The sequence below is a fragment of the Platalea leucorodia genome, assembly GCF_965183815.1.
Source record: "Platalea leucorodia genome assembly, chromosome: 27".
In the NCBI taxonomy this organism is placed as follows: domain Eukaryota; kingdom Metazoa; phylum Chordata; class Aves; order Pelecaniformes; family Threskiornithidae; genus Platalea; species Platalea leucorodia.
In genome coordinates this window covers 19,997-36,232 of record NC_138849.1, presented here as the reverse complement: position 1 = coordinate 36,232, position 16,236 = coordinate 19,997, and the positions used below count along the sequence as shown (strand labels likewise).

General features: G+C 61.8%; 2 protein-coding genes across 4 annotated transcripts; one reads left to right on the top strand and one right to left on the bottom strand.

The window, feature by feature from the left end:
* The first annotated feature begins 318 nt into the window (after positions 1 to 318).
* Positions 319 to 5,271, top strand: THAP7 (THAP domain containing 7). 3 transcript variants are annotated; one of them, XR_014230512.1, is made up of 6 exons: positions 319 to 368; positions 960 to 1,039; positions 2,054 to 2,209; positions 3,164 to 3,304; positions 3,381 to 3,983; positions 4,873 to 5,271. XR_014230512.1 is itself a non-coding variant. In XM_082333745.1 (5 exons), the coding sequence occupies exons 2-5, from the start codon at positions 960 to 962 to the stop codon at positions 3,919 to 3,921; spliced, it is 918 nt and encodes a 305-aa protein (XP_082189871.1). In that variant the 5' UTR covers positions 319 to 368; the 3' UTR covers positions 3,922 to 4,467. The 3 variants fall into 3 exon arrangements, 1 of the variants encoding a protein (XP_082189871.1); XR_014230513.1 differs by lacking the exon at positions 4,873 to 5,271 and adding an exon at positions 4,512 to 4,696; XM_082333745.1 differs by lacking the exon at positions 4,873 to 5,271 and having other exon boundaries at positions 3,381 to 4,467.
* SLC27A5 (solute carrier family 27 member 5) lies at positions 4,697 to 13,928 on the bottom strand. The gene is made up of 10 exons (XM_082333746.1): positions 13,383 to 13,928; positions 9,838 to 10,047; positions 8,966 to 9,124; positions 8,049 to 8,173; positions 7,760 to 7,954; positions 6,959 to 7,049; positions 6,518 to 6,716; positions 6,329 to 6,426; positions 5,357 to 5,487; positions 4,697 to 4,895 (listed from the first exon to the last, which is right to left on the bottom strand). The coding sequence occupies exons 1-10, from the start codon at positions 13,876 to 13,878 to the stop codon at positions 4,719 to 4,721; spliced, it is 1,881 nt and encodes a 626-aa protein (XP_082189872.1). The 5' UTR covers positions 13,879 to 13,928; the 3' UTR covers positions 4,697 to 4,718.
* Between the last annotated feature and the right edge of the window lie 2,308 nt (positions 13,929 to 16,236).

Below are 16,236 nucleotides of genomic sequence, written 5' to 3'. Positions count from 1 at the left end.
AAACCCCCCCAAAACCCGGGCGGGCGGCGCCTTTAAACGCCCGCGGCCGAGGGGCGGGGCTTGCATCCATAATAAGGACGGGGCGTGACTCTCCTGGCCAATAAGAGCGCGGCATGCAAATGAAGGGGCGGGCTCGGAGGGGGCGGGGGAGAGCGCTCCGCCCACCGCGGCGGCGCAGCCAACGAGGAGGAAGGGGCGGGGCTCCGCGGCGGCGCGCCACGCCCACTCGTCGCGGGCGCAGCCAATGAGGAGGGAGGGAGGGGCGGAGGGAGGGAGGGGTGTTCTCGCGAGGTGCGGGAGTTCCCGCGAGCTCTCGCGAGAGTTGAGGCGGGCGGAGGGGGAGGCGGCGGCGGGATGGGAGCGCCGAGGTGAGGCCGCGCCCGGGCCCGGGGCGGGGGGGGGGGGGGGAAACGAACCCGGGAACCGGGCCCGGCCCGGCCCCGTGGGGTGGGGGACGAGGAGGGGGTGTCCGGTCCGGGAGGGGGGGGGTCCGAGCCCGCCCCTTCCGGCCCCCCCTTAGCAACCGCACCCCCTTGCGAAAGGCCCTTAGCAACACCCCCCCCCCCCCGGGGTGCCCCGCCTCCTCGTGACGTCATCTGCCCCCCCACCGCGGGGGGACACCCTGGTGACTTTATGATTGGGGGGGGGCACCTGGGGAGGGGGCACTTGGAGCTCGGAGGGGGGCATCAGGGCCTTGGCGGGGGGGGAACTGGGATTTTGGGGGGTACCAGTATGGGGGGGGTCTGGGTATCGCTGGGGGCAAGGAGCGGCTTGGGGGGAGCATCCGGGGGGGGGCAGGGGGACCTGGGGGGCTTCTGGAGCTCGGGGGGGGGGGAGGGCGCCGGGATTTGGGGGGGACTGGGCTGGTTGGGGGGGGGGGGTTGGGGGTCTGGGCATTGGGGGGGGAGGGGGGGTCCTGGGGGAGAATCTCCTCACCCCCCCCCCTCGCCCCCCCCCAGATGCCCCGTCACTGCTCTGCCGCCGGCTGCTGCACCCGCGACACTCGGGAGACCCGCAACCGAGGCATCTCCTTCCACCGGTGGGTGCCCCCGCACCCCTGGGGGGGGGGACACCCCCCCATGGGCCCCTTCATTGCCCACCCCCCCCCCGAGTGGCCTGGCCAAGGGCTCTTCCTGTTTCTGCCTTGCGATGATTTTATTGGGGGGGGTTTCAGCTCTTTCATGCTTCATTTGTCCCCCCCTTAGCAATGGGCTGGCCCAGTTGTGTGTTCCCCCCGCCTTTAGCAGTGGGTTGGCCCAGGTGTCCGTGTCCCCCCATAGCAACGGTCTGGCCCAAGTTTCCTCCCCCCATAGCAATGGGTTGGCCCAGGTGTTCCGCCCCCCCTTTAGCAATGGGCTGTCCCGGGTGTGTTCCCCCCCCCCCCTTTAGCAATGGGTTGGCCCAGGTGTTTCCCCCCCCCCCCCTTTAGCAATGGGCTGTCCCGGGTGTGTTCCCCCCCCCTCTCCTTTAGCAGTGGGTTGCCCCAGGTGCCCCCCCTGCCCTTAGCAATGGGTTGGCCCAGCTGTGACACCCCCCCTTAACAATGGGCTGGCCCGGGTATGTTGTTGTCACCCCCCCCCCTTTAGCAATGGGCTGGCCCAGGTGTGTCCCCCCTTTAGTAGTGGGTTGGCCCAGATACGTTCGTTCCCCCCCCAGCAATGGTTTGGCCCAGCTGTTGACACCCCCGCGCCCTTAGCAATGGGCTCTCCCAGGTGTGTGTCCCCCCCCCGTTTATCAGTGGATTGTCCCAGGTGCCCCCCCCTTTATCAATGGGTTGTCCCAGCTGTGTCTCCCCCCCCCCAGCAATGGTTTGGCCCAGCTGTGCCCCCCCCCAGCAATGGTTTGCACCAGGTCCCGTCCCCCCCATTTCAGGAATGGTTTCGCCCCATCCCCTTTAACTGCGCCTCCCTGGACCGTTCCATTTGCCGGTGCACGGGGGGTGGAGGGGGGAAACACCCCAAACAAGGGGAAGGGGGGGATTTGAGGCCACCGCCTCGCAGCTGACGTGTCCGTGTGTCCGTCCCCGCGTCCGTCCCCGTGTCCCCCACCCCAGGCTGCCCAAGAAGGACAACCCGCGGCGGGCGCTGTGGCTGGAGAACAGCCGGCGGCGGGACGCGAGCGGGGAGGGCCGCTGGGACCCCGCTTCCAAATACATCTACTTCTGCTCCCAGCACTTCGAGAAGAGCTGCTTCGAGATCGTCGGCTTCAGGTAGCCAACGAGGCGCCTAACGAGGCGGCCTAATTAACATACACCCCCCCCGTTTTGGTTTAAAATGGATTCTTCCGGGTTAACCTGGTCTGGCCTCCCCCCGCCCTGAGTGGGAATGGTTTGCTCTGAACGCTCCCAGGGCTTTTGGGACCCCCCCCCCCCCCCTTTCCCCTCGGGGCTTTAGGGCACCAGGAGACCCTGCAGGCTGTGGATCCCCCTAAGAACCCCCCCAAGGCGTTTTGGGGTCCCCCCCAGGCATTTTGGGGACCCTGCCAATGCATTTTGGGGCCCCCCCCCGGCGTTTTGGGCCCCCCCAGGCATTTTGGGGACCCTGCCAATGCGTTTTGGGGACCCTCCAATGAGTTCTGGGGTCCCCCCCGGTGTTTTGGGGCCCGTCAAGGCATTTTGAGGATCCCCCCCAAGCGTTTTGGGGTCCCCCCTGGCATTTTGGGGACCCTGCCAATGCATTTTGGGGACCCCCTGAGGTGTTTTGGGGTCCCCCCGGCGTTTTGGGGTTCCCCCTGGCATGTTGGGGCCCCCCAAGGCATTCTGAGGATCCCCCCAGATGTTTTGGGATCCCCACCAATGCATTTTGGGGTCCCCCCAAGGCGTTTTGGGGTCCCCCCCCGGTGTTTTGGGGCCCCTCAAGGCATTTTGAAGATCCCCCCTAGGTGTTTTGGGGCCCTTGCCGATGCATTTTGGGGCCCCCCAGGCATTTTGGGGGCCCTCCCAGGCGTTTTGGGGTTCCCCGTGGTGTTTTGGGGACCCTGCCAATGCGTTTTGGGGGCCCCCCGGCATTTTGGGGACCCCCCCAGGCCTTTTGGGCCCCCCCCCCAAGGCTTTTGAGGCTCCTCAAAATTTCCCCTGCAGCCTGGGGGCGCCCCAGGGCCTTTGGGACCCCCCCCTTTCCCCCCCACCCCCCACTGACCCCCCCTTTTTCCCCTCCCCCCGCAGTGGCTACCACCGCCTGAAGGAAGGGGCCGTGCCCACTGTCTTCGAATCGGCTTCCTCCAGACCCCCCCGGGCCACCAAACCGAAGCCCCCCGCGCCCCAGAACGACTCCCCCAAACCCCCCCGGGCCACCAGGAGGTGGAGGTGAGTCCCAGTTGGGGGGGGGGACACCGGAGGCCACTGGGTCCCCCCCAGTTTAATCCCCTCTCCCCCTCTGCAGGCAGGACCCCCCCCCTTCCCCGCCGGACCCCCCCTTCCCCGCCGACCTCTCCTGCTTCCCCCGGGACGGCGAAGACCCCGCCGCTCCCCCCGCCGGCGATCACGGAGGCGTCCCGGCTCTTCCCGGTCCATCCGGTGCTCGCGGTCCCATCCCGGACAACCTTTTGGTAGCCACAGGGGACGAAGAAGCCACGGCTACCCCGGCTCTTCCCGACGGTGACCCCCCGGTACCACCGCGCCCCGTTTCCCCCTCCCTCTATATGTTACGGTTACCGCCGCCGGCCGGGGCGTACATCCAAAACGAGCACAGCTACCAGGTGGGAAGCGCCTTGCTCTGGAAACGACGCGCCGAAGCCGCCCTCGACGCTTTGGATAAAGCTCAAAGGCAACTCCAAGCTTGTAAACGTCGGGAACAACGGTTACGGCTTCGCGTAGGCGAGTTGCAACGGGAACGGCGGATCCCAATCGAGGTACGCCGAATCCCGAAAGAATCACCGGCGCGGACGGTGGAACCGCGGCTGCTCGGCGATGGCGGCGAGTGAGGGCTTCCCGACGGACGCCCAGCTCTTCTCCTCCTCTTCCCCGCCCCGGTGCCGTTGGGAAGGTTTGTAAATAAAGATTTTTGCCTTTTCTATGAAAAATTAAGGGGACCGGCTGGCGTCTGGGAGGAAGGGGGAGCCGGGAGAGCGGCCCCGAGTCGGTTTTGCTCCCCGATCCGGCAGAAAGCGGCCACGGGGAGAAATAAAATTCATTTTTGCGTCGGTTAAACCGGTTCGGCGGGGAGCGGGAAGGAGCTGACGCTGCGGCGGGGTCTGAGATCGACGGGGGAGCCCCGGTTGCCTTCCCCAAACTGGTTTAGGTCATCGATCAGGCTGAAAAATTGCATCGGGGAGACATAAATGGGTTTTGGGTCAAATCGGTGAGCTGAAGCGGCTCGACGAGGCGAGGACGGGAGGGTTTTGGGGACCTGCTCCGTCTCCGGGCGGGCAAGCGAGAGGCCAGCACAAATGTTTCCTTCCCGGTGGCGGTGGGGGGATTTTGGGCATCGTCCGCCCAAAAAACGAGCGCCCCGAAAACAACCCGCATCCACCTGAACCCAAAAAATTGGATTTAAGGTTTTTAATTTCCGCAGCCGGCGTGGCAGGGAGGCACCGGGGCGGGATAGCGAGCGCCGAGACCAGCCCGTCACCCTCGTTGTGCTCCGACACCGATTTCAAAACTCCCCGAAGGAAGGGAAAAAAATCACCTGATTTAACCCCAAATTGGCTTCGCCGGTTGCCCCGAGGCAATTACCGCCTCAGGCCATCGCGGAGATCCCGGCGTGGCGCCGCTCCTTCTTCTACAGGTTGAGCTTCATGGCCAAGATGGCGGCGTGGATGTCGGGGTTCAGGGGAACGTAGGATTTCTTCTTCTCGTCGCGGAAGAAGAGGGGGTCTTTGATGACGTTGGGGTCGAAGCCTTCTTTGACGAGGTTGCCTTTGCACTGCTTGAAGGTCCCCGTGATCTCCAGGGCGTCCTGTGGAGGTGGATGATGTCATCAGGAACGCGTCACCGGCGTGGGGCGACCGGCGTCAGAAACGGGGGAGGTCGACGCCGTCATCGGCGACGGGGTGGGGAGGGGACACCGGCAGTGGCAGGACCCAGGTGCCACCGTTGGAAATGGCAGCCTCTGCGTCATCAGGGACACGGATGACGTCATCGGAAGCGGGGGGGGACCCGTACGGCGTCGTTGGCACAAGGTGACAGCCGCAATGGCCGTCACGGGGAAAGGAGGGACCTTGACGCCATCATCGGCAAGGCGGCCGCCGCCGTCATCACCACGGGGTGACGCTGATGATGTCATTGAGACCGGGTGACCGTCACCGTCATCGGAAACGGGCGCCCGCGTTGCCAAATCGCCCGAAGGACTTAAACCCCCCCCCCGTCCCCGTCCCCCCCGAAGCCACCACGACGGCGCGCGACGCCGGGACCGCTGACCTGGATGCGCACGAAGCGGGGCGCGGCGTAGCCGGGCAGCGTGTCCACGGTGAAGGCGTAGAGGTTCTCGCCCTCGAAGCTCGCCCCGGCCTTCAGGCGGATGGCCGCCATGCCGCACCTCCCCTCGCACCCTGCAAACAACACCCGAGTCTCGTTTTAGGCAACCGAGTCTCGTTTTAGGCAACCAAATCTCGTTTTATTCTTCTCGGTGGCCACTTGGGCCATCGTGGGGACCTGTTGCGTGCCCAAAGCGATGTTGGACGCTTATTTCGGGTGGACGCGTCCCACTTCAGCCGCCTTGGACCATGATGGGGGCACATCGTGTGCCCAAAACAACAGACGCTTATTTTGGGCAACCGAGTCTCCTTGTACTCTTCCTGGTGGCCACATGGACCATCATGGAGATGTGTCAGTTGCCCAGAACACCAGCAGATGGTGCTTTTGGGCGACCAAGTCCCATTTTACCTTTCTCAGTGGCTACTTGGACCATTGCAGGGGCATGTTGCATATCCAGAACGATGCTGGACGCTTAATTTGGGCAACCAAGTCCCCAGTTTAACCTTCCTGGTGGCCACTCAGACCTTTACAGGAGCCCATTGTGTGCCAAAACCATGCCAGAGGCTCATTTTGGGTCAGTAAGTCCTATTTTAGCCACCTTGGTGGTCAGTTGGACCGTGACGTGGACATGTTGCTTGCCCCAGACAACACTACATGATGCTTTTGGGCAACCCGGTCCTGTTCTACTCTTCTTGGTGGCCATTTGGACCATCGTGGTGGTCATCACGAGCCCAAAATAACACCGGACTCTTTATTTTGGGTCAATGAGCCCTGAAATGGTCAGGCAAGTTGGACTAGGTGATCATTGTAGGTTCCTTCCGTTCTACTTCAGGCTTCTCGGTGGCCGCTCGGACCACTTGGGGACCACGTCACATGGCTGAAACGTCACCAGGTTCTTATTTTGGTCCTACTCACCCGGCACGGGCACTCCGTAGACGTTGACCTCCTGGATGAAGTTCACCATGGCAAGAGTGGCCTCCACCTCTGTCGTCGCCACGTTCTCACCTTTCCAACTAGGAAAGAGAAGGGATGAAGCTGTGACGGGGCGGGAATTGCGCCGGCGGGTGGCATTGTCCACGCAGAGGTGAGAACATCAGAAATTACCGGAAAGTGTCTCCCACGCGGTCCTGGAAGTAGACGAATCTTTCGTGGTCAATCATGAGGAGGTCACCGCTGTTGAAGAAGGTGTCGCCTTTGACTAAGACGTCCCTCAAGACCTTCTTCTCTGTCTTCTGGGAATCGCCCGCGTAGCCGTGGAAAGGGGTGTTCTTGGTGATTTTGATAACCAACAGCCCCGTCTCGCCTTCGGGGAGGGAAAGGAGGGTTGGAGATCGGTCAGCAACTGCCTCGGTGCTGGGGAATGTCACCTCCGTGCCCCACCGGGTGCTCGGGGATGACGTTCCTGTTTCTTTGAGGGGTTTCTGGTGGCTTTCAGCCAGCAAGATGATGGTGATGAGGACCAAGAGGTGGCTTTGATGCATCTCAGCCCTCTGTCTGCCCCCCTTTCCTCCCAAAAAGGCCCTCGTGAGGTTCACCTCTTCTTACCGGGGCGGGTTCGGATGCAGAGACCTCGCTCGTCACGTATGGGTTTGTCCTCCTCCACGTTGTACTTGATCAGCTCAAAGGGAGCCAAACTCTGGAGAGCAGAAGAAACAGATGGGTGGAAGAGAAGCGGGGGATCACAAAGAGCGAGAAGACTTTCCTTCCAGTGCCAGGTCCGCTGCTCCGTCATTCACTCATTACAATCCACAGAAACACACCCCGCCCCCCCCCCAATCCCAACATCCAATTGTTTCCCATCCCAACTAATCACCCTTTCTATTTAAATAAGATTTAATCTGATCGATTCAACCATCGACCAAACTCATCGTGGTATCTTTCGAATCAAAGAGCCGTGGGAGAACGCTGAGCGCTGCAACCGTGGGAAGAGGGCAGAGAAAACCTTATTTTTGCAGCTTTTGCTCAACACGCGGGTGGTTGGGGACTGAGATGTGACACCGAGGTGGCATTTCTTGGGGCTATAGAGGTGTCCAGGTCACCGCGAACACCAAAACCAGACTTTGAGTCAACGCTGTTGAGTCAACGCTGTTGAGTCAACGTTGGCCAACCAGGTAGAGGGGAATCATTTTGGATGTGGGAAAGGGGGTCCTGGAGATCCTGCTTTTGTATCGACCCAACCCGACGGACGGCGTTGGCTTCCCCAAGGAGGTCACCGTTGGCGCCGCCGTGAGGAAGGTACCCTGGAGACCCCCACTCTTGGCATCAACTCAACTTGGGGTGCGGTATTGGTCTCCCCAAAGCCGTCAGCGTTTGCTCCCCTCGTCATCGTCATCACCAGCGGCTCACCTTGAGGAATATGTTGGCTCTGCCGACGGCCCCGATCTTGCCGGTGTAGTTGATGAAGCCGGCGTTGCCCTCGGTGGCTCCGTAAAATTCCCAGATGGAGATGGGCCCGAAGCGCTGGAGGAACTCCTTCCACACCTCTGCCCGCAGGCCGTTGCCCAAGGCCACGCGCACCCCGTGCTCCCGGTCATCGGGGCGCTGGGGGGGTGACAAAAGGGAGAGAGCGTCTCGGCGTGCGCCCCGCGGCATCGCCTTCCCCCCAGGGTGGGTTTCGGGCTGGTGGGGACCTTACCTTGGGCGTGTTGCAGAGGTAGCGCATGAGCTCGCCCACGTACTGGATGACGGAGATGTTGTAGCGGCGGCAGTCGTCCCAGAACCGGGAGGCGGAGAACTTGGCCCGTAGGACGCAGGTGGCTCCTGCGGGGATGCGGCAGGGTGAGGGTCGTCCCTCCCCTTTTCCTTGTTTTCCCTTTTCTCCACCCACCCATCCACCCACCCATCCATCCACCCATCCACCCACCCATCCATCCACCCACCCATCCATCCATCCATCCATCCATCCATCCATCCATCCATCCATCCATCCATCCATCCATCCATCCATCCATCTCCATGAGCATCTGTCCTCTCCATTCGCCCCCACGGTCACCCGTTGTCTACGTAGACACCCTTCTCCTTTTCTGTCTTCTTTTCATCCTGCTCTTTCCTTTTCCGTCCCTACGCTTTCTGCCGTCCGTCCGTCCGTCCAGCCATCCATCCCCCCGCTAATCCACCCATCGCTATGGAGATCTTTCTCCTTTTCTCTCTCTCCTTTCCTTTTCTTCCCTCCATCCTCACGTTTTTCCATCATCCTTCAGCCCATCTCCAGAAGAAGTCTGTCCATCCCTATCTAAAAAATAATCTCTATCCAATCCATCTATCCATCTCCACAAAATGTCCGTCTGTCCATCTCTTTAAAATATCCACCTCCATAAAACGTCTGTCCATCCATCCAGCTCCGTAAAACCTCCATCTCCGTAAAACCTCCGTCTCCATAAAACAGCCGTCTCCATAAAACAGCCGTCCGTCCATCTAAAATGTCCACCCATCCGTCTGTCCATCCCACACGTTTCTCCGTCCGTCCGTCCATCCAACACCTCTCTCTGCCTGTCCTCGCCTGCACCCCGTCCCAGCGCCGGCCGGGCCACGCGGGGCGCGGGGGATACGTACCGACCTCCAAGCATCCTCCCACCCCGATGAGCAGCCCGGCCGAGTGGTAGAGTGGCAGCGTTGTGTAGATGACATCATCAGGCCGCAGGCCACAGAGCCGAACCAGGTTGGCCACCATCATCATCTTCATCTCTGTGATCACCGCTGCTTTGGGCAGCCCTGGGGAGGGGGTGGGAGCAGAGGGTGGGAAATGTCCTCCTTGGAGGTGGTCGTGTGGGACGGGAGGTCCCGGGGATGAGGGGGGGGGTGGGAGGTCCAAAGCCTTCCCTCAGGGTGGTGGGTCTCCATCCCTAGAGGTCTCCAGACCTCGCTGGGAGGAGCCATGAGATCCAGATGCGCCTGTGTGGGTTGGGGTGGGATCTGGTTTGGGTTCGGGGTTGGATGAGGGAGGTCCCACCCCATCGGGTTGGATGAGGGAGGTCCTACCTCACCCTGTCCCAAGGACAGACCCAGGGACGTGGTGGGTCTCCATCCCTAGAGGTCTCCAGACCTCGCTGGGAGGAGCCATGAGGAACCTCATCCAGATGCGCCTGTGTGGGTTGGGGTAGGATCTGGTTTGGGTTCAGGGTTGGATGAGAGAGGTCCCACCCCATCCCAACGAGGACAGACCCAGGGAGTCTCCATCCTTGGAGATCCCCAACCCTCGCATGGACACAGCTGGGAGGAGCCTGGCCCAGGTGGACCCACGAGGATCGGGGTTGGAGAAAAGCCTCCACAAGACCCCCTCCAACCTCCCCAACATCACCTTGCCCACGCAACCCGCGGGGGACAACCTCCTTTGGCTCCTCACCCATCGCACCCAAACCCTCCCGGTCGCCGTTCTCCGAGGAGAAGACCCTCCTGCCTTTGGGGTTTCTGACCCACAGCCTCACCGGTGGTGCCGGAGGTGTAGATGTAGATGGCTTTGGAGTTGGCGGTGATGTTGGCGCGGTGGTGGGTGGGCACGGGTTCATCGGAGGCCTCCTCGATGGCGGGCAGCAGGGCCTCGACGCCCGGCGTGGGCGACGTGGAGCTGAGGTAGAAGACGCGGACGCCGTCGCGCTGCAGGGCCGGCAGCACCTCCTCCACGGCGGCCTGGAGCTCTGGGGTGGGGAGAGGGGGACGCAGCCCCGGGGGGGGCCCAGGTGGGTGAGCAGCCAAGAGGGGAAGCCAAAGGGTCAGGGGTGGGCACCCAACGCACCCCAAAGGGGCACCCCGATCGGACGGGTGCCCCGGGCATCACGGATGGGTGCCCCAAACACCCCAGATGGGCACCCAACGCACCCCAAGTGGGTGCCCCAAAGACCCCAGATGGGCACCCAACGCACCCCAAATGGGTGCCCCGATCAGACGGGCACCCCGGGCGTCACGGATGGGTGCCCCAAAGACCCCAAATGGGTGCCCCGATCAGATGGACACCCTGGGCATCATGGGCGGGTGCCCCAAAGACCCCAGATGGGCACCCAATGCACCCCAAACGGGCACCCCGATCATATGGGCATCCCGGGCATCCCGGATGGGTGCCCCAAAGACCCCAAATGGGCACCCCGATCAGATGGGCATCCTGGGCATCACGGATGGGTGCCCCAAAGACCCCAAACAGGCACCCCGATCAGATGGGCATCCCGGGCATCATGGACGGGTGCCCCAAAGATCCCAGATGGGCACCCGGCGCATCCCAAACAGGCACCCCGATCATATGGGCACCCTGGGTATCACGGATGGGTGCCCCAAAGACCCCAAATGGGTGCCCCGATCAGATAGACACCCTGGGCATCATGGACGCGTGCCCCAAAGACCCCAGATGGGCACCCAATGCACCCCAAACGGGCACCCCGATCATATGGGCATCCCGGGCATCCCGGATGGGTGCCCCAAAGACCCCAAATGGGCACCCAACACACCCCAAATGGGTGCCCCGATCAGACGGGCACCCCGGGCATCATGGATGGGTGCCCCAAAGATCCCAGATGAGCACCCAGCACACCCCAAATGGGTGCCCCAAAGACCCCAAATGGGTGCCCCGATCAGATGGGCATCCTGGGCATCACGGATGGGTGTCCCAAAGACCCCAAACAAGCACCCAACGCACCCCAAGTGGGTGCCCCAAAGATCCCAGATGGGCACCCAGCACATCCCAAATGGGCACCCCGATCGGACGGGCACCCCAGGCATCATGGACGGGTGCCCCAAAGACCCCAGATGGGCACCCAACGCATCCCAAATGGGCGCCCCGATCAGACGGGCACCCTGGGCATCACGGATGGGTGCCCCAAAGACCCCAAACGGGCACCCAATGGCCCCTTGATGGGGCAGGGACCCCCATCCATCCCAAACGGGCACCCGAAGGACCCCAGGCGCACCCCAAAGAGGGACCTCAGTCGGGTGGGCACCCGGACAGGGCCAGCACCCGCCGTAGCCCACACGGGAGCCCCGAGCACTCAGAGCCGGGCACTCAGAGCCCCCCAAAAGGGCTCCCCGATCCCCCCAAAGAAGCACCTGGAGGCTCCCCTCAGGGTGCCCCGATCCCATGGGTGCCCCCAGCACCCCAAGGGGCACCCTGCCCCCCCCCGGACAGGCACCCATTGCTCCCAGCCCCCGCCTACCCTCATTTTTTTTTTTTTTCCTATCTCCTTGCCCCGAAAATATGACGCAAAAAGAAAAAAAAAAGGGACCTTTACCCCGGGAAGGGGCCGGTGATGATTAACCCGTGGCCTTGGCACGGCCACTGCACCCCGGCACGCTCGCCGGGGCGCCGGCGTGTCGCACACGCGTGTGCGGAGGGCTGCACAAGCGGGCGTGAGCACGTCGTGCGAGGAGGGGGGGGTAAAAATACAGCCGCGGCGTGAACAACCCCTCGCACGCTCAGGGCAAACGGCACCGGCGTGCCTCGCACCCGCACGCGTGCCGCAGGCGGGCGTGCAAGGGCACGCTGACACGCGTGCAAGTGCGCACACAAACACCGACACGCGTGCAAACGCATGCACACGCTGACACGCTTGCAAATGCGTGCACAGACACCGACACGCTGACACGTGTGCAAATGCAAGCACACACTGACACGTGTGCAAACGCATGCACATGCTTACACGCGTGAAAATGCACGCGCAGACTCTGACACATGTGCACACACTGACACACATGCAAACGCATGCGCAGACACCGACACGCGTGCAAATGCACAGACATGCTGACACGCGTGCAAATGCATGCACAGACACCAACACACGTGCAAATGCATGCACAGACACTGACATGCGTGCAATGCATGCACACGCTTACACGCGTGCAAAAGCACGCGCAGACTCCGACACGCATGCACACACTGACACACATGCAAATGCACGTGCAGACACTGACACGCGTGCAAATGCACACGCAGACTCTGACACATGTGCAAATGCACGCACACGCTGACACACGTGCACATGCATGCACAGACACCAACACGCTGATACGTGTGCAAATGCGTGCACAGACACTGACACGCGTGCAAATGCACGTGCAGACTCCGACACGCGTGCACACACTGACACGCATGCAAATGCATGCGCAGACACCGACAAGCGTGCAAACGCACGCACACGCTGACATGCGTGCAAACGCACGTGCAGACACCGACACGCGTGCAAACGCACACATAGAAACCAGCACACATGGAAACTCACGTACGGACACCGACACGTGTGCAGAGACGTGCGCGGGCACTGACACGCGTGCCACTGCACGTATAGACACCGATACGTGTGCTAGCATGCGCACGGACTCTGGCACGCGTGGAAATGCATGGACAGACAGCAACACGTGTGCAGACGCATGGACATGGACACGTGTGCGACTGCAGGCCCAGACAGCGACGTGCATGGAAACGTGCGCGCAGCGACACGCGCAGACACACGCACAGACACTGACACACATGGAGATCCACGGACACTGACATGCGTGCAGACACGCGTACAGACACGCGTACAGACACTGACACGCGTGCAAACACATGCACAGACACTGACACGCGTGCAAACACGCACAGGCTTTAACACGCCAAAAGGACACACGGACAGACACTGACACGCGTGCAGATCCACGGACAGACACTGACACGCGTGCAAACACATGCACAGACACTGACACACGCAAAAGGACACACGGACAGACACTGACACGCGTGTAGATCCACGGACAGACACTGACACATGTTCAGACACACGGACAGACACTGACACGCGTGCAGACACGTGCGCAGACACTGACACGCGTGCAAACACACCCGCGGGCATCGACGCCGTCCCGCCCATCCCCGGCAGTCCCGCACCCGCGTGTGCACCGCGCACCCGCGAGGGAAGACGCAGCCGGGCGGGGGAAGCGCCCGCCCGCCCGGGTCCTCTCAGCACCCCAAATTCCCACCCCAGCCCCCTCAGCGCCGGGGGGAGCCGCTCACCGGGGCTGGCGAGGACGAGGGTGGCCCGGGCGGCGGCGAGCGCGTGCTGCAAGGCGCGACCCCGCACGTTGCAGTTGAGACAAGCCATCAGGCAGCCGAGTTTGGCCAACGCCAGCCAGGTCCAGACGTAGGTGGGTTCGTTGGGGAGGAAAACGGCGACGGTCTGACCCGGCCGCAGGCCGAGGCGCCGGGAGAAGAGGCGGGCAGCCCGGTTGCTCCGTCGGTCCATGTCCTCGTAGGTGTAAACCTCATCTTGGAAGCGGAGCAGGGGCCAGCGGGGCCGGCGGCGAACGTGCTCCTGGAAGACGTCGAGGAGGGTGACGGCGGGACGGCGATTCAAACGCCGTCGGCATTGTATCGACGACCGCGCCAAGTTGACGAAGGCCACCAGGTCAGCCCAGAAGTAGGGGACCAAACGAGCGGCCACCGCCGGTACCAACAACAACAGCAAAACCAACCCGGCCACCACCGCCGTGACGGCCCCCGGCACCGGCATGGTCACGGGGGTGCCGGTCCCCGACGGCACCCGCTGGGTGCTGTTGGCCAAGGTCCGCCCCGAGTGCACCTTGCCCCAGCCGCCGGCACCCGGCGGGGCTTTGCCGTGTTTGCCGGTGTTGCCAGGATTAGGGTGGTTTGTTTTCTTTCCTCCCTTTTTTTTTTTTTCCCCTCCCTTCCTTTTCTTTTCCCTGCGGCAGGAGCCCTGCCCCCGGGCGGGGAGCAACGCCACCGCGGTGGCTCACACCAAATTATCTCCCTAGCCGGCCCGCTGGCCGGCTGCCTGCCCGTTCCTCCTGCCTTTTGCCCCTCTGTCTGTCCCGCCAGCCACCAAGGGAAGGGCGCTCGTCCGTCTGTCCGTCCTGCCACCATTTGGATCCTTCTGGCCGCTCACCGATGCCGGACGGTTGCCGTCGAGCCACGCGGCCGGGCTTGGCCGGCACCCGCTCGTCCGCCGAGCCGATCAGTATGGAAACATTCGCTGTCCATCAGCGTAGCTGGCCTCTGTCGACGCGCGGGGTGGAGAACGCCGGCGTGCCTGGCTGCCCCGCGGGACGGGAGGAGGTCCCTCTGCAGCCCCCAAGGGTCTCCGCCCAACCCCAACGTCTCCAGCCAACCCCAACATCTCCATCCAATGCCATCTCCATCCAACCTACATCATCTCCATCCAGCCTACACCATCTCCATCCAATGCCATCTCCATTCAACCTAGAACATCTCCATCCAACCCCCAACGTCTCCGTCCGACCCCAACGTCTCCGTCCGACCCCAACGTCTCCGTCCGACCCCGTCTCCATCCAATGCCATCTCCATTCAGCGTACAACGTCTCCAGCCAACCCCAACATCTCCAGCCAACCCCAACATCTCCAGCCAATGCCATCTCCAGTCAACCTACAACATCTCCATCCAACCCCCAACGTCTCCATCCAACCCCAACATCTCCATCCAATGCCATCTCCATTCAACCTACATCATCTCCATCCAACGCCAACGTCTCCAGCCAACCCCAACGTCTCCAGCCAATGCCATCTCCATTCAGCCTACATGTCCATCCGACCCCAACGTCTCCGTCCAACCCCAACGTCTCCGTCCAACCCCCAACGTCTCCGTCCAACCCCCAATGTCTCCGTCCAACCCCCGTCTCCATTCAACCCCCTATGTCTCCATCCAGTGCCATCGCCATTCAGCCTACAACGTCTCCGTCCAACCCCAACATCTCCATCCAACCCCTAAAGTCTCCATCCAACCCCTAAAGTCTCCATCCAACCCCTAACGTCTCCATCCATCCACCGTCTCCATCCAAACCCAGTATCTCCATCCAGCCCCAACATCTCCATCCAGCCCCAACATCTCCATCCAGCCCCCCAGCATCTCCAGCTGACCCCTAACATCTCCAATGTCTCCAGGCAACCCCAAACAGCTCCAGCTGACCCCAAACAGCTCCAGCATCTCCAGCTGACCCCAAACATCTGCAACTGACCCCAAACATATGCAACATCTCCAACTGGCCCCTAACATCTCCAACTGACCCCAAACATCTGCAACATCTCCAACTGGCCCCTAACATCTGCAACATCTCCAACTGGCCCCAAACATCTCCAACTGACCCCAAACATCTGCAACATCTCCAACTGGCCCCTAACATCTGCAACATCTCCAACTGGCCCCTAACATCTCCAATTGACCCCAAACATCTGCAACTGACCCCAAACATATGCAACATCTCCAACTGGCCCCTAACATCTGCAACATCTCCAACTGGCCCCAAACATCTCCAATTGACCCCAAACATCTCCAGCATCTCCAGCTGACCCCAAAGAGCTCCAGCTGACCCCAAACATCTGCAACATCTCCAACTGGCCCCAATGTCTCCAACATCTCCTGCTGACCCCAAACAGCTCCAGCATCTCCAGCTGACCCCAAACATCTGCAACTGACCCCAAACAGCTCCAGCATCTCCAGCTGACCCCTAACATCTCCAACTGACCCCAAACATCTGCAACATCTCCAACTGACCCCAAACATCTGCATCATCTCCAACTGGCCCCTAACATCTCCAATTGACCCCAAACATCTGCAACATCTCCAACTGACCCCAAACATCTGCATCATCTCCAACTGGCCCCAAACATCTCCAATTGACCCCAAACATCTCCAGCATCTCCAGCTGACCCCAAACATCTCCAGCTGACCCCAAACATCTGCATCATCTCCAACTGGCCCCTAACATCTCCAATTGACCCCAAACATCTCCAGCATCTCCAGCTGACCCCAAACAGCTCCAACTGACCCCAAACATCTGCATCATCTCCAACTAGCCCCTAACATCTCCAATTGACCCCAAACATCTGCAACATC

What these genes read in the sequence shown, in the direction of transcription:
- THAP7 (XM_082333745.1), top strand. Translation starts at nt 960, where the DNA reads ATGCCCCGTCACTGCTCTGCCGCCGGCTGCTGCACCCGCGACACTCGG. An exon ending in CGAGGCATCTCCTTCCACCG is followed by an intron (nt 1,040 to 2,053) that starts GTGGGTGCCCCC and finishes CCCCCACCCCAG; the next exon opens with GCTGCCCAAGAAGGACAACC. An exon ending in TTCGAGATCGTCGGCTTCAG is followed by an intron (nt 2,210 to 3,163) that starts GTAGCCAACGAG and finishes CTCCCCCCGCAG; the next exon opens with TGGCTACCACCGCCTGAAGG.
- SLC27A5 (XM_082333746.1), bottom strand. Translation starts at nt 13,878, where the DNA reads ATGCCGGTGCCGGGGGCCGTCACGGCGGTGGTGGCCGGGTTGGTTTTG. An exon ending in GAGCCAACATATTCCTCAAG is followed by an intron (nt 7,050 to 7,759) that starts GTGAGCCGCTGG and finishes TCTGCTCTCCAG; the next exon opens with AGTTTGGCTCCCTTTGAGCT. An exon ending in CTACGGAGTGCCCGTGCCGG is followed by an intron (nt 5,488 to 6,328) that starts GTGAGTAGGACC and finishes TGTTGTTTGCAG; the next exon opens with GGTGCGAGGGGAGGTGCGGC.